General features: G+C 39.2%; 1 protein-coding gene across 2 annotated transcripts; it reads left to right on the top strand.

Annotated features, from left to right (window-relative positions):
* The first annotated feature begins 226 nt into the window (after window positions 1-226).
* On the top strand, window positions 227-16,977 carry LRRC31 (leucine rich repeat containing 31). Of its 2 annotated transcripts, none has more exons than XM_087933429.1 (9): window positions 227-613; window positions 2,864-2,983; window positions 4,218-4,385; window positions 5,192-5,359; window positions 7,138-7,305; window positions 8,109-8,276; window positions 8,846-9,013; window positions 14,541-14,708; window positions 16,187-16,977. In XM_087933429.1, the coding sequence occupies exons 1-9, from the start codon at window positions 601-603 to the stop codon at window positions 16,504-16,506; spliced, it is 1,461 nt and encodes a 486-aa protein (XP_087789555.1). In that variant the 5' UTR covers window positions 227-600; the 3' UTR covers window positions 16,507-16,977. The 2 variants fall into 2 exon arrangements, with proteins under 2 accessions (XP_087789555.1, XP_026561572.1); XM_026705787.2 differs by having other exon boundaries at window positions 2,861-2,983.
* Window positions 16,978-16,985: the final 8 nt, after the last annotated feature.

Genomic DNA, 16,985 nt, shown 5'->3' with positions numbered 1-16,985 from the left:
GGTGCCACAATTTTCTCAGAGTGCATAAATTTATCCTTAAAACTAGAGGAAGCGAAAAGTTAGAGAACACACTGAACTTGTTCTTGAAGTATTGTAATCTGACCTATAAATTGACTCAACCCTTGGAAAACAAACGCAACCCCAGTAAAGTGTCACATGTAGGAAGCTGTAGTATCAAAGTCTACAAAATTATTCTCCTTTTAATTTTGGAACTGCAGAAAAGAAGCGAAGGCAGGAAGGCAAGCAGAAAGGAAGAAAGGAAGGAAAGGAGGGAAGGAGGGAGGGAGGGTGGGACAGTAGAGTATTTAATGAAATATCTAAGCACAACTATTTACTAAACCTTTGACAAAATTTGAGAGAACAGAAAACAGCCAAAATCAATTGAGAAAAAAAATCTGCTTGGGGCAACAAGTCTGCCACAGATTTCTAGAATAGCAGTAGTTTGGCTTTGTTTTTCCAAATTTTCCCTTTTTTCCTCCAGAGAAGTTATGTTAACAGCAGAAATTGTCCAAGAAGAACTAAACAAAGTGAAGCACTTAAAATGATCAAGAACCCATTGTCAAGGCTGATTTGATTTACAAGTCAGAAACCAATTTTACAATGGATGACAAAGGTAAGTTGCTTGATTTAAAATGTATTAGTGTATGTGAAGTTCTTCAACTTTAAAAGAAAAAAATTTTAAAATATGTCTTATTTTTGTGTATATTTGTGCATATGAATTCTGTTTCTGATGGGAGATGAGAAGATTGCAAGTTCCAATGATTACACAATGTTTAAGAGATCACATACAGCTGATAATGTTTCTAAACAAACCCTATCATGAGTTAGAGTTTTAAAAGATCTAAAAAGATCACACACACACACACACACACACACACACACACACCATGAGTAGGGGTGAGGGAGGACTAAGCATAAATGTTTTCATTAATGTTTAACAAATTCCTATTTTGCTCAGATTTCTACTGGAATTTTTTCTTCCATCCAGCTTATACACAGAACAAATTTTATTTGCTGCTTTTTCAAATTATGTTTAAGCATAGACTAATTGTTTCACATATGTGATCTATGTGGTAATACTAGATATTCAGGGGCATCCATAGCAAACTATGGTGATGCCAAATGATGATGTGTGCAATGATGCCATCATACAACTTTACCATAAGATGCTGTATTTGCAAGATAACATGACTGCAAATATTTTCCCTGCCCAATGGGCATCCATATTTGCATGAGGGCAAGTAAGATATGAACTATCTTGACCAATCGTTACATTTTTATTCCATTTCACACTAAAGACATTACCAGTATGTGAGAACACTGAATTGCATTTGTTCTTATTTCTCAAGAGGTGTATTTTAAGATTAGTCAAGACAGCTTGCAAAAATAATCAACAGTCAATAGGTCCAATGGTTCCTGTAGGGACATTAAGAGAGGTCAAAGAGGCCATCTAAATTAAAACTGAACAGCCTTCTCTCAACGCCTATCTCCTGTCTACAACACAGTTCTTTCAGCAGTCCCAAGAAGGTTCCACACTCATTTGCCCTCTAATTCAGGTGACTCTGTGGGTACAAACCTCCAAGCAGCCTCAACGACTCTCCAAGGACTAATGACTGACCTTCAGAGTGCTAACAACCAGATGACTACTAAGGAATATAAATTGTTCCATTTCTCACCATTCAGCCAGAACTGAAGATGCTTCTTGGATGAGAAGCAAAATCTCTTCAAGGAAAAAGAAAGTCCAGTTGCCTTTGGAAAAGCACCTTTGGGACTATTGGGCTAAACATTTTAGTTTGTCTTCTTTGAAGATTAGTTGACTGCAAAGACATTTGCACCAATAAGAATGAATGTACCTAATTGTTCCACTTCAAATAAACTCAATCATAACTCATATATTACTATGCCTGAATGTAAGAACTATAAATTCAAATTGCCATGCTGCTACGGATTTCATGCATATAGCTTTTGGACATACTATCACTCAACTGAAGTGTGCAATTCCTCAAAGCTCAAATGAAGTCCCACCGAATGTATTAGAAATTCTCTCAGTGAATCAAAAGGACATTGGTTCCAATTTAAGTAGACTGAGAAGAACAGTTTAAAACTGATGATAATCTTAGCCAAAGCCATTTATATCTCAAATGTTGTATGTGCAAATTGCATTTTAGTAAAAAAGCATGATCTTCAAAGAAGTCAGCCTAATAACTAATAATGAATAATGATGTCTGGTTCTGGTTATGCTTATATGGTGCCATCTCTTGCTTATCTGGGAAAGCTATGGACCATTCACAATAAATAGCATGAGATCAGAGTCAGACAAAAATGAGAACAAAGCAGTTCACAATAGATGGCAAACACATGTTTTTCCAAAGGCACTAAAATGAGTCAGCAAAATTGTGTCAAAATGTACATTCAACAAACTTGTCTGACTATTTGTGTGTTAACTAAGGTAACTAACTAATGGTGTGCTTGATTCCTGGTGACTTCCTGGACAATTTTCTGCTGTTTGCTTGGCAATTTTTTTAGAAGTGATCTCGCATGGCTTTCTAGGGTTACCTAGGGAAAGTGATTGGCTCAGAACCACTCACTTGGCTTCTGTGCCTAAGGCAGAACTGGAACTCACAGCCTCCCAGTTCCCAGCCTGATATCTTTTGTATTCATAGTTGAAGAAATCAGATCATTTTCACCAACTACATTTGGCAAGGGTATCTTTGTATTTCCAAAACTAGGTCAATTAGAGGCCCGACAAAGAGGGTTTGTTGGTTCATGCTGCCTGGCTTGGCTTTGTTGGTAGATGCTGAGATGGTACATTCCTAGTTTGTTTGTTCACCAAATAACTTGCTAACTTCTACTTCTCCAGCAGAAACAATGTCGTATCATTGGAGAGTTCAGCAGTTTTGGAAAAAAATTGGCAGATTGCGCTCTGACAAGAATTTGGATTTAAACAATTGTACGTTGAATGCAGTGGATATAATGGAGCTGAGTGAGTATACTTCTGTGATACTTCTTTTCACACTCATACATATGCACACACATCAATTATCTTCTCTGAGGCCCTTCAAGAATCAACTTGGCACATAATATTTTCATTTATAAAATTTGGAATATCTCATTCTGCTCTTCTTACGTGGAATCAAATTTTTTCTCTTTAAATTTCCAGCCCATCCTCTTTCTTACTTCAAGCCCTTTCCTAAAACTCTTTTTAAAAATAATTTAGAGAAGTATTTCTCAACCTGAGCAACTTTAAGATGTGTGGACTTCAAGTCCCAGAATTCCTCCAGCCAGCAGGCTGTATTTCTTGCATTGTATGGACTTTTGTTTTCAATTTTTCAATTTCTCCTTTCTACCAAGCGGGAATGCATTCAATGAATTCCACCCACAGAAATTTATTTCACATAATATCTGCTCATCTTTAAGGTTCCTCGAGACTATAATTTATTTTGCGGCAATAGACCTGCTATGAGGAATTCATTCATTCATTCACTCAACTGCTGCATTTTCCTAAAACAAGAGATAATCGTTTACATTATGGAAATTGGTGTAAGGCTAGATTTTCTCTGCTTTTTAAAAAATGCTGTTGAGAGTTGTAAATCAAAAGAGAGTTGTAGATCAAAAGAATGATCTACTTGTTATTTTTGTTACTATTGTATAATAATCAATTTGATAGTTATTTACAGTGTAATTTATTAAAATAAGTCATCTTTAATATACCATTTACAAAGCAAGCTTCTTTGAGCAAGATATAGTTAGAGCTGACTATGGTTTGTAACATTAAATAGCATTAAATAGTAACATATTGTAAAGCTTTCCATCTCCTTGTGGCTGGAGTTGGGAGAAAAAAACCTCAGGAAACTATATATGCCCAAGGCTCCATCAGACTTGTTTTCTTAGTGCTACATCATAGCACTTATATGTGAATCATTGTGTGAAAATATAGCCAAGGGCTGTTTACACAACCTATTTCACTCTGGTTAGCTGTGACACTGCTCTTTAAACTTCAGGGAATAAAGGACCAGCAAAAATTTTAAAGAGGAGAACATTTAACTACATGAATATACAGTAGAAGAGACATAGAGTGCATTGGTGTGGCTTAGTATTAACCATAAACTAATAAACTCGGATGCAGCAGTTGGATTTAAGAGAAATAATAACATTCATTCATGTTCTAGCCTTGCTGTGTGTCAGCAATCTTTCTCTGTTGCTTGGCTGCCTTTTAGCTGCTGTAATACCACTGATGCCGGATTTGGAAGAGATTGATCTTTCCTGGAATGACTTCATAGGAGGAGCACTAGAACCTCTGGCCCTTCAGTTCAAACATCTGCAAGAGCTGAAAGTTCTCCAGCTGAACAGCTGCAGACTCACAACCAAGGATGTTGCATGTTTAGGTACTGTTTAGTAGTAGTAGAATCCATTAAGTCATCCCAATTGACTTCATTATTAAAGAAATTGCAAAATCTAGACCTGCTGATTCTTTGAATTATCTCTAGCATATAACTGTCCCCTTCCTGATGTTAAAGCAGGGGAAGATATTGAATCTGTTCTGAAGTCTACATTCTGCTCCTTCCATATCTCTGTGAACCAGTCAGGCCCTGAGAGGAAGGGAAGCTTGCCTTTGTATCATCTGTTTCTCCATATAAAGTTTTTGTTCCCTGCATGATAGAAAGCAACCATTAAAAGCTGCCACAGTGGTTACTGATGGCAGAGAAATTTACTCTGTTCATATTTGATCCTCTAATTTTGTATTTTTGAGCCAATACCCCCCAAAAGAAACTCAATTATCCTTCAAAATTCAGATTGTTGTCTCAATACTGAAATGCATTTCCCCACTATACTTCCTATAGCATATTACATTTTACATTGGAGAAAGGACAAAAATATGTATATTCCTGAATGTAATGGCACAGCAAAGTATATATTCAGGAAAGTTGGATTCTAAATGGTATTTGATTGGACAAAACAGTTTGTGAAGTATAAAGAAATATGCAAAAAATACATTAGTACAAATTAGTTCCAATCCATTCTCAAGCTACTATGGAGATAAAGTACAGCAAACCAATTGAGGGAAATTTACAGATTCACTCACCCCCTATCAATGACTGAAATCTTCAATAGTCTTGTACATGTGTGATATTTTCCACATATTCAGTTCAATAGCTGAAACATCACAAAGAGTTTATTTTTTATTTAACAGGAGAAGCGCTAGATGGGATTCCTCACCTTGAGATACTGGATTTATCATGGAATTGTGGCATTGGGGGAAGCCTTTCCCTTCTAACCTCCAAAATCCTCAAAGGCTCTAAACTCAAAACATTAAAAGTAACAGATTGCTGTCTTACTCAGGAAGATGGGAAATCACTAGGTAAGATTCTGTGGCAGAGAGATGTTGGCATCTTTGGAGTGTTCCCTGTATCAGCTTATTCTTCAAACTCAAGGTCTGATTGAATGAACTCATGATTTTTCCAGCTCTTCTAAGTGGTCCTGACAGGAAACCAAAATCCAGAGGATTAAGTACTACCTTTGTTGTAGGGTTATAGCAACAGTATCTTGAAAGTACTTTCTCCCTGCCCTACCTTTATGTTCCCGATAGCAATAGCAATAGCACTTAAACTTATATACTACTTTACAGTGCCTTACAGCCCTCTCTAAGCAGTTTACAATGTTAGCATATTGCCCCTAACAATTTCGGTCTTCATTTTACCAACTTTGGAAGGATGGAAGGCTGAGTCAACCTTGAGCCTGGTGATATTTGAACTGCCAAATTGCAGGCAGCTGGCAGTGAGCAGAAGTAGCCTGCAGTACTGCCCTCTAACCATGGCTCCACTGTGGCTCATAATTAGGGAGGGTCTCTTCTGAGGCACCCTCATTCCTCTTTTAGACTCAGATTTCTCTTATTGGACTGTTGCTTATATTGAGGCTCTTCCTCCTGTCTCCCAAGATTGCTTTCACTGCCTATTACAATTTTCACTTATAGGATATCATCCCTGCTTCTCTTATGTGCATTATATTGTGCATGGAGCCAGAGTTAGGCTGGGGTAGAAAGACAAGGAATAAACAAGTCTTGGTCCATTTTATCCTGGAAGTGAGAAGAATTGGGAGACAGCAAAGCTGGTCATGTGTATTGGACAATTATTGTGGATAACTTCCAATTTAATTTGCATACAGGATGCATCTAGGATAATGCACTATATCTCTATTTCCAAATCAGAGCAAGCACACACAGCACTTAGTTCAGCTAGCGAAAATATAATTTGATATTTACTTCAGAAAACTTTAAAAAAAACTGACAAAAGTAAAACAAAATCAGGCAAAATGAGGGAGAGAAACATGAACAATGTCATAGGTCACAATATCCATGTCATCTATATCCATATCTATATGCCCCAGAACTTTTCAAAGCCACTGGAAATACTGTAGATAATTAACATGTCCTAAAAGGAGGAGCCATTGGTTATTCTAGTCTTAATCCCTTGTATATGTAACAGCAGTAGAATACAGGTGGGAATTAGGATGTGGTGTTTGTTCTACATTATGAAAGAATCAACATGGTGGATAGGGTTGATTTATCCAATAATGGAAATGCCTGTTCCCTAGAATACATATCCATAATATTAGGGTACCATGCACACTTGAAGATCTAGCTGTTGTAATGGTGTTATCTCAAGACTGGCTATTGTGTTATATAACTTACTTTTTATATTAAAATTTGATCTGTATTATTTAAAAGGACTTGGAATCTTTAGGATTGAAGCAGCATATAAGCCAAGCAGAGCAGATTATGTCTCATGCTTTTCCTATGGGGTTTCTTCGTTAAGATGACATACTTGAGCCTGTCAAAGACTTAAGACATTTTATTTCCTTCATTTGTAGCTATAAATGAGATTTGGTGATTTGTTGCTGAATTCTGGAGATGTACTCAGAATTAGATCTAGTTTCTCAGATTAGATCTAGTTTCTAGTTTCTCACTTGGAATTTTCAGAAACTTTATTAAAATGTCTCTGTGATATTTCTTTAGCAATCCTAGTTCAAAAATGCTTGGGGTGATTTCCTAAGTAGTAAACTCTGAAAAAAATTATTTGCAACTGTCTGCTATCCTGTGTTCCAGTGTTCTTAATCACTCTGCATCTGTCTTATTTTCAGCTGAGCTTCTAAGTAGAATCCCCAGCCTCAAAATTCTGGACTTGTCAATCAATGTAAAGTTGGGATGTAGTCTTAAAAACATTGCTCAGGAATTACGGTTTGTCTCAAGCTTGCAAATATTAAATCTGAACACATGTGGATTAGAACAAGATGGTTTCCATTCCTTAGGTAAATACAGGTGTTGATTGGGAGCTGGATTTTTTTTTCATAAGTAAATTTGTATCCAATATTTTTTGGGTAGGAATTGAAAACTATATGTTGAAGGAGGTGGTGAAGGTTAATATGGCCAAAGCACAAAAAGTCGGGGCTTGAAGTAAAAATCACAGAATACAGAGTTGCTCCATTACTGTAATTACAGCTGAATTGTTCATAAATTGAATTTAATTTTACATTGTAGACAGTTTCAGATTTCCAATATTTTTAGTGGTAGTTTAGCTAAGATACTGATCTTAAGCATCATCTTCATAAATTCAACAAGTAATTCAGCATTTGAAATAATGTAAAGTTTGTTAACATCCAGAATAAGGAATCTTGAAATAAATGCAAGTTATGAACAGAAAATTAAGTTAAATGTTTTTGCTTAAGAATATTTAAAATGCACATAACCTCTTAGTGTAGTAAGTTAGAATTTTTATAGAAAAAATATTGAAACTAAAACCTGATAACTTAAGGAATTCATCAATTCAAATCTTAATTCTGAGCTAATCAAAATGTGTTAGATTATGCTCCAGCCACATTTCTGACAAAGGAAAAATAACATAAGATAGTGAATATGGTTAACAAACAGCTTTTATCATTTTGGCTGTGTAAATTCAGCATTATTATATTATGTTAATCTTTTTGTAGTATTGTGTGCATCCTTGAATCCCATCATTATGGATGAAATATGATTTATCTGTCATACAAATGAATATCTTATTTAAATGTAATGGTTAGAAATTATATAATTAGTAAAAACTTACCTATTTCAGATGCTGCTTTCCAATATTTATCGGAATTGAGAATATTAGATTTATCCTGCAATAAATTGATTGGAGGAGGTTTCCAGTCTTTGGCTGGTCATTTGGCCAGTTTAAGTAACCTTGAAATCCTGAATCTTCATCAGTGTTGTATTACAGAAGAGGACATGTTGGTTTTATGTAAGAAATATGTGAAAATGCATTATAAAAAAATGGTAAAATCATTTAGCTGGGAGAAGCAGTGCTTATTAGCCCATGCAAAAAGGGAATCATCAATTCTCCCAGGCTTTTAACAAATCAATTCAAGTAATTTATATCTCAGTACAGAAGTAGCTGAGAGCAGGTCCATTACTGAAAATTACAGCAGAGAAATAGATTTGTCTGTTCGGCTAAGTGAGATAAATATCCCAGTCTAGTCAATTAAATCATCTTTAATGTGTTGTCAAAGATATTTTAATACAATGAGGTCATTACTTCAACAGAAGACACTCTTCAAGTGAGTGTTTTCTTCAATATTGACTATGATGGTAAAGTTGCATTATCTCCTAATAAAGATATTGCTTCATTTCTTATCATTTTAAAGCTGTTTCTATTACTCCATTTTTCAGATGATTTATAAATGTTGTATTCAAACAATTAAGAGAAGCAAAGAGTAGAAGAAAGATTCACAGGTCAATACATGCTGGTTTTCTATTAATGGGTTAAAAAAAATATTTTTGATTTTAGTATCTGTTACCATTTTTTCTCAGCCCAGATAATACCCCTTTTGACAAATCTTCGGGAGCTGAATTTATCCTCAAATACAAATGTAGGAATATCTACCTATCATCTTCTTAGCAGACTCCGATTTTTACCAAGACTGACATCTGTGCTCCTCAGCAATTGTGCCTTGCAACATGATTCATTTCTGTCTTTAGGTAAGAGCACACTAAAATTCTGTCTTTGACTCCTTGTGTCCTCCTCCTCCTCTTTCTAGTAGAATTTGTTCCTCTTCCATTTATGGTCTGCCTATAGAGGCAGACACTCTTAACATTAATGTCTGGGTCCATTATTAAAAGATATTCTTCAGTATGTCCAGGGTTAAAATATTTTGCTTCATTGTGTAAATCGAAGTCAAGTTTAAGTGTTCTTCTTTAATCATAATCTTTCATTCCTTTTAGTTCCTTTTAATGTCCAATTTTTAAAATTCAAAATGAAATTCTTTGGGAAGGATTCTTTATGATTAATTTCCAAGTCTTTTAAATAAATTTAAATTTTATTGGGCCCTTAGTCCATTTGTACATTTCTAAAATCTAAAGCCATCCTAAAATGTGATCAGAAGACTGTGGGGTGCTGCAAATGGGCATAAATGCAGCCATGTTGCCAATTGCCAAAGTGTGGTCATGTGGCTGTGGAATTGGGGGTGATGTCCTTGTTCCAGGTGCAATATTACTTTAAACAGTTGCTAAGCAGCTGGTTGCAAGTCAAGGACTACCTCAGCGGTGTCAAACTTGTGGCCCGCAGGCCAGATGTGTCACGTGCTGGTCATGTCCACGCCCATTTTAGCAAAGGGGGGAAAAGTCGTGATATATCACATGACAACAATGTGACGCTGCGAGTTTGACACCCCTGGAATACCTGGACATGGTTTTGTTCCTTAGTAGTAATAAGATTCAGGAGGAATAAAAGTTGGGAAATGTTGTAGAGCGGTGGAATAACCTGAGGCGAACACGGAGCAAACTTCAGCTTTACTTTATTGTAACAATAAAGGGTTGCCGCGGCTAACAAGGCAGCCAGCTGGCAGACAACAGCTGATGCCGTTTGACAGCTCCCTTTTATAGCCAGCTGTCAAACAGCATCAGCCAATAGGAACGGTCCGTGTTCCCACTGGAAACATGGACCGGAGTGAAGACTTCAGCTCAGTCTTTTCCAAACGCCACACTCCTTTCCCCCCGAACGGAGCATGCGTAGTCCTTCAGATAACTCAGGCGCTTGCGCAGGCGGCCAGATCTTCTAGGTTCTGACGAAGCTGCTCCTGGAAGGAACTTTTCTGCTTGTTGGGCAACTTCTGGTGCCGGCAAAACTGGCATCTCGGCTTCAGGCATCTCTGGGCGAGGGACAGATGGCTGCTCAGGTAGGCTTGCGTTCCTGTCAGATTCGCAGGAAGTTTCTTTGGGCACTGGCGGTTTCTCAGTTGTAGGAACGTCTTGAGGGCCATCTGCAGACGAACTCCAACGCCTTCTAAGTTGATCGATATGGTGGCGCCAGATGCGCCCATCTTGCAGTTGGACCCTGTAAGACTTAGGACCGGTTACTGCCACAATCTGCCCAGGCATCCACAAAGGGTGTCCCGCATAATTCCAGGCATAGACCTGATCATTTTCAGCAAACTCCCTTGCCTGGCTATTTGATCCTAGGGGGCGTGACTGGGGCATAATATGGATGAAATCTATCTAAAGTAGTCCTCAGATGCCTACCCATGAGAAGTTCAGCCGGGGACCTATTAGTGGTGGCACAGGGAGTCATGTGCTGGGTTAGAAGATACTTAGCAAGCCTAGAGTGCCAATCTATGGGCCCAAGCCTTTCCAGGACCTCCTTAGCAGATCTGATTGCTCTTTCAGCCAGGCTGTTACTGGCAGGATGGAAAGGAGCTGTAAGTGCGTGCCTGATTCCCAGGTTAGTTAGGAAGACCTCAAACTCACAGGAAGTAAACTGGGGGCTGTTATCAGACACGATAGTGTCAGGGAGGCCATGGGTAGCAAATATCCTTGATAGAGCCTTAGTGACGGCTTCTGAAGTTGTGGTGGTAATCAAGGTCAGCTCTACCCATTTAGAAAAAGAATCAACCATCGCCAGAAATGTACGCCCATGAAAGAGGCCAGCCAGATCAATATGCACCCGGGACCAAGGGGTCCCAGAATTTTCCCACCTGCCTGGAGTGGATGTGGGTGGAGCAGGTCTGGTAACTTGGCATGGCTGACAAGCATTCACCCAACTTGTAATCTGAGCATCCATGCCCGGCCACCATACGTAACTGCGAGCTAGGATTTTCATTCTGACAATGCCGGGATGCCCTTCATGCAGGACCTTTAAAACTGAAGCTTGCAACTTGGAAGGGACAACTACCCTAGTTCCCCAAAGTAAACAGCCTTGCAAAGAAGACAGTTCTTGCTGGTGAGTTTTGAAAGGCATGAATTCGAGGGCATAAGGAATTGCAGGCCACCCCCTTCCCACCCAGTCAAGGACTTGGGCGATTACCTTGTCCCTGGCAGAGTGGGCAGCGATAACAAGGGCGGGGATGGGAAGTTTGAGATCGTTGATCAGGAACACAGCATTAGTTGGTGCAGGATCCTCCACAGGAACAGGCAGGGGGCAGCGACTAAGAGCATCAGCGTGGCAGAGACTCTTGCCAGCTCGATGAACCAGTGTATAGGAATAGGCAGCCAGAAATAAAGTCCACCTGGTCATCCTTGGAAACAAAATCTGAGGAGTTTGTCTATCGCCTGACAGAAGGCCTAACAGAGGCTTGTGATCCGTAACCAACTCGAAATAGTGTCCATATAGAAACTCATGGAATTTTTTGACAGAAGCAACTGCAGCCAAAGCCTCCTTGTCAATTTGGCTGTAATTGCGCTCAGCTGGGGAAAAAGTTCTGGAGAAAAAGGCAATGGGTGCCTCAGAACCATTAGGCAGTCTATGACTTAAAACGGCAGCTATGCCAAAAGGAGAAGCATCTGCTACTAAAACTAAAGGTAAATGCTCATTAAATTAGATTAGAACAGCATTGGATGTGAGCAATGATTTGAGTGCACGGAAAGCATGGGCTTCCTTAGGTCCCCAGTGCCAGGGGGATTGCTTACCCAAGAGTCTGTGCAGAGGCTCTGCAATGGAAGCTTTATGTGGCAAAATTGAAACGTAAAAGTTAAGAAGTCCTAAAAAGGCCTGGAGCTCAGTTTTGTTAGTTGGTGTGGGTGCCTCGTGAATAGCCCTTACTTTGGATTCGATTGGGTGAATACCAGAGGCATCAATTCTGTATCCCAAAAATTCTACCTGTGGGGTGGCAATAGTGCACTTCTCTCTTTTTAGCTTAGGACCATGCTTCCTGAAACGATTGAGGACTCCTCTGACTCTCTGCAGTAATTGAGACTTGTCAGGGGCAGATATAAAAATGTCATCAAAATACGGAATTACATCTGGTAATCCTCGAAGAAGTCTTTCCATTAAAGATTGGAAAATCCCTGGGGCCACACTTACGCCAAATTGGAGGTGCCTACATTTAAAAGCGCCCCTGTGCATTACAATAGTTTGTAGTTCAGCGGCTGTGTCATCAACAGGGAACTGTTGATAGGCCTGTGACATGTCTAATTTCGCGAAAATGGTTCCTGGCTCAAAAAAATGTAGTAGGTACTGGATAACAGGGACTGGATAAGCGCTGATTTGTAAATATTTATTCAATGACGTCTTGTAATCTGCGCAGATTCTTACGCTACCATCTTTCTTCAGGGGTGTCACTATTGGGGTTTCCCATTTTGCAAAGTCCACAGGCTCTAATACACCCTGTTTAATTAATTTGTCAAGCTCCATGTATAATTTGGGGTGGATTGCAAAAGGTACCCTTCGAGGCTTTAAACGGATTGGTACTGAGGGTCCAAGTTGAAAGATATTGGGGTTCCTGAATTACAGCCCAGCCCCTCGCTGAACACATCAGCATAGTCATTAAACAAGGTGTTCACTTCAGCATTTGTAATAGAGTGGATTCCGCTTATATGGAGGCCAAGGGCAGGGAACCAGTCTAACCCCAACAAGCTAGGGAGGGCACCATCCACTACCACTAAAGGCAAAACTTTTGAAATTGATCAAAAAACTTGCCTTTTCCAATGACTGGGATGGTTCTGCCTTGGTAGTCACGTATGGTTAACTGGCAGCCGTGAAGCTTCTTCTTAGCCATTCTGGGAAGTAGTTGTTTCAAGGTGCTCCATGAGATGATGGACAACCTCCATCCTGCAAGGTTTCCCTTCTATAGAAACAAAAACACTGATTTTGTTAGAGCCTTTGTTAGTCAGCTTGGCTTGATAGCAGGTAAAACAGTCTTCAACTTGTTTTTGGAAATGTTGGGTTGTCCGAGGCTTTTGGGCAAAAGTCTTTCCTGCTTGACAGATCCTGGCTAAATGACCCTTCCTCTGGCATTTTAGACAAATGGCATTCCTGAACTTCTAGGATGCTCTGAGGTGGTTTCCTCCACAGCTTAGACAAATGGGCTGAGGCCGTGGAGGTAGATTGAGGTTTGGCCTGTTCTCCCTTGACTGTTTTTTTGCTGCTTGTGGCGATTTACATCATTAGCCTCTTCATAGCTTTCTTCTGTGGAGGCTTCATCGTAATGGATGGCTGAGCTGCTCTGGCTAATTGGATTTCCCTGAATTTCTGCTGCTGAAAGTGCTGATAGTTCAGCAGCTTGAGACTCTTCAATTGCTAATTTAAGGGTTAAATCACCTTTAGCCAATAGATGCCTTTATAGGCTTAAATCCCTGACTCCATAAACTAGTTGGTCTAATAACATGTCTTCCAGATAGTCTCTAAACCCACAATGCAAAGTGGCTTTTTGTAGGGCAGCCATGTACCCACCAATAGTCTCTCCCTCAGCCTGAATCCGTCTCCTAAAAGCATGACACCTGGCAATTCGAGATGGCTTAGGAAAATAGTGGTTGGAAAGAATTTCCTGCAATTCTTCCCATGGAACAGTCTTAACTGAACGTGGAGCCAATAATGCCATAGCAGTGTCAAACACTGTGGCTCTGCAAAAACTTAAAAAGTAGGACTTTTTCCTATGGTTGGAAATGTCAGCAAGGTCTATGGCATCTAGGAAACAGTCAAATCGGTTTCTGTAGGATTCCCATGTTTCTGCTGTCGATCTGAAAGGCGGGAATGCAGGGTTTGAAGTCATCTCAACTCAGCGGTGCCGGATCTTCCGAGGAAAGTTGAAATTCGCGCTCACGAATAATGACAGTAAGCTCTTAGTGACATTCAGCTCGGTAGTGACTTCGGCTTTTTTTGTAGTGACTTTGCTTAGCGATTCTTTGCCTGGTTGCCTCTTCTATGTATCCCACCTTCGTCGCCAGTGTTGTAGAGTGGCAGAATAACCTGAGGCGAACACAGAGCGAACTTCAGCTTTACTTTATTGTAACAATAAAGGGCTGCCACGGCTGCCATGCTAACAAGGCAGCCAGCTGGCAGACAACAGCTGATGCCATTTGACAGCTCCCTTTTATAGCCGGCTGTCAAATGGCATCAGCCAATAGGAACGGTCCGTGTTCCCACTGGAAACACAAACCAGAGTGAAGACTTCAGCTCAGTCTTTTCCGAACGCCACAGGAAATCAGTTTGATATATTTAGAAGAAATCTAATTTGTATGCATAGGGCCAAATTTCTCTGAGAATGGTACAAAGGGTTGTTGTTAATCTTTTCAGCTGATGCTGTCTCTCATCTTCCCGAACTGAAGCTACTAGACCTTTCTTGGAATAAATGTGTTGGTGGGAATTTAAAACTGATTCTGAAAGCATTAAAACCTGATTCCAAGATCCAAATATTAAGGATGAGCAGCTGTAGCTTGGTGGATGAAGATATGATTGATTTGGGTATGTACAGAATTATATCCACCCTTCTCCCATTCCTTCACACCTGTTCTGTCAAAACTACATTTCAATTTTGGTTTATTCATTGGGTATAACATATCTCCTAAATATCACAGGAAGTTTGCTCAGGAGGATAGTGTCAAATGGCTCCCTAATCCTTAGCAACAAATTTTCCCAATCTGGTGTCTTCTAAATTTGTTCCCAGAACTCCCAGTAGCCTGGCTAAAGACTCAAAATAAAAGGATTAACATCAGAATAAGCAACATAAAAATCACTCTGTGGTTTTCCAGATTTAATTTAGGAAGATGGGGATGACTTAGAAAGCTAACAAAAAGTCTTCAGTTAAAAGAGACATTATAGTGCACACGTTTGTTATCAAAGATTAATGTTCTGAGTCAACTGTCAATTGCTTTAGTCATGAGAGGGATCAGGTACTAAAAATGGCAGCCACTGACAGCAAGAGAGCAGGTAATTATTATAAACTGTATTAAAAGTTTTAAAAAGAACATAGAAAGTCAATAAAACTAATGTAGAATAAAGAAAGAAGGGGGGGAAAGCAAATATGCAGAAAAGAAGTAAATAAAAAGAATTAGAAAGAAAAAGAGACCTTGGCATTCTTGGAAAGAAAGAAACATCTTCAAAAATGTCAGCAACTGCAGTTTTCATAGACAAGTCAAAATTGTTATTTGACTTTCATTTGATTCAGGGCAATGGAAAACGTAATAGACCTAGATTCTTTATGTTTAGCTTTTGTGTTTGAAGTACCCAGGAATTGTATGAAAAATTCAGGGCTCTATTGGATTTCTTCAGTGCTAACTCCATGATTGGGAAAAAGTTCCCTAGCAACAGAAAGTTATAAGAGATAAGCCTTTATTTAATTCTTATAAATAGGGAACTCACAAGAGTCTCCTCTCTCAATTTTATTCTCATAATGCTGTGAAATAGTTTAGCTTAATAAATAGTCATGTGCAAAATCCAACCTGAGAGTACACCTTGTATGATTTTAAACCCATTATCTACATTTAGAATAAAATACTGTAGAATAGAATAACAGAGTTGGAAGGGATCTTGGAGGTCTTCTAGTCCAACCCCCTGCTTAGGCAGGAAACCCTATACCTTTTCAGACAAATGGTTATTCAATCTCTTCTCAAAAACTTCCAGTATTGGACCATTTACAACTTCTATAGGCAAGTTGCTCCACTGATTAATTGTTCTAACTGTCAGGAAATTTCTCCTTAGTTATAGGTTGCTTCACTCCTTGATTAGTTTCCACCCATTGCTTCTTGTCCTGCCCTCAGGTGCTTTGGAGAATAGCTTGACTCCCTCTTCTTTGTGGCAGCCGCTGAGATATTGGAACATTACTATCATATCACCCCTACTCCTTCTTTTCATCAAACTAGACATACCCAGTTCTAGCAATCATAACCTCCAGTCTCCTAATCATCTTTGTTGCCCCTAATTTCTTTGGTTGTTTCTTTCAGCTTTGATCATCCAGGCTAGACCTCTGGCTCAGCTAAAGAACCTGGACCTCAGCTACAATAACAGTATTTCAGACCAAGGATGGGAGACCTTCTGCGTAAGCCTATCTGCTCTCGGGCAACTTTCTGAATTGGATATTAGCTGTCGTCCTTCATCACAATGTGGCTGTGGGGAATGGCTTGGGAAGCTGTTGGATGCCCTATCTCAGATACTTCCATTCACAGACCTAGAACTAAATGGTTGGCTTCTTTCTGCAGCTCAACAAAAACTACTTGAAGATTTCAGGTTGAATAAGAAAGGAAATGCCCATTGCAACCTTTGATATAGAGCCTAAAATTTTGGAGTAGCATACAAATGGTTAGTTGGTTCATTGATACCAGTTGTCTCCAGATTTACCTAGACTTGGCAACTTTAAGATTTGTGGACTTCAGCTTCAGCTTCCAGAATTCCTCAGCCAGCCAAAAGCTTGAAGAGGAAAAGTGGAGAACTACATCTAATATCTAAGATAAAGGTTTCCCAGTCAGTTGTGTCCAACTTTAAAGGATGTTGGCCACTCATTTCTTGACCGAGGGAGCCACTGTTATCTGAAGACAATCTTCCATGGTCATGTGGCCAGAATCTACATGCTTACTTGAAGGTTTCAGGTTAGATATTAGGCATCTAGTCCTCACCTGTTGATGGGAGGATAGCCAATTCAGGCTTCCCATCCATACCACATGAAATGTTCTTTGAGCAGTAAAAAAGAAAATAACTTATTTACTTCTAAAGATAAACAGGGATTTTAAAAAAGCAATACTCATT

This window comes from Pseudonaja textilis, chromosome 4 (assembly GCF_049901715.1).
Source record: "Pseudonaja textilis isolate UNSWEBS1 chromosome 4, rPseTex1.2, whole genome shotgun sequence".
In the NCBI taxonomy this organism is placed as follows: domain Eukaryota; kingdom Metazoa; phylum Chordata; class Lepidosauria; order Squamata; family Elapidae; genus Pseudonaja; species Pseudonaja textilis.
This window is presented reverse-complemented; position numbering and strand designations above follow the sequence as displayed.

Excerpts from the sequence above, each read along its gene's own strand:
- LRRC31 (XM_026705787.2), top strand. Across the intron at positions 7,306-8,108 it reads AGATGGTTTCCATTCCTTAG|ATGCTGCTTTCCAATATTTA; the intron begins GTAAATACAGGT and ends TACCTATTTCAG. Across the intron at positions 8,277-8,845 it reads AGAGGACATGTTGGTTTTAT|CCCAGATAATACCCCTTTTG; the intron begins GTAAGAAATATG and ends ATTTTTTCTCAG.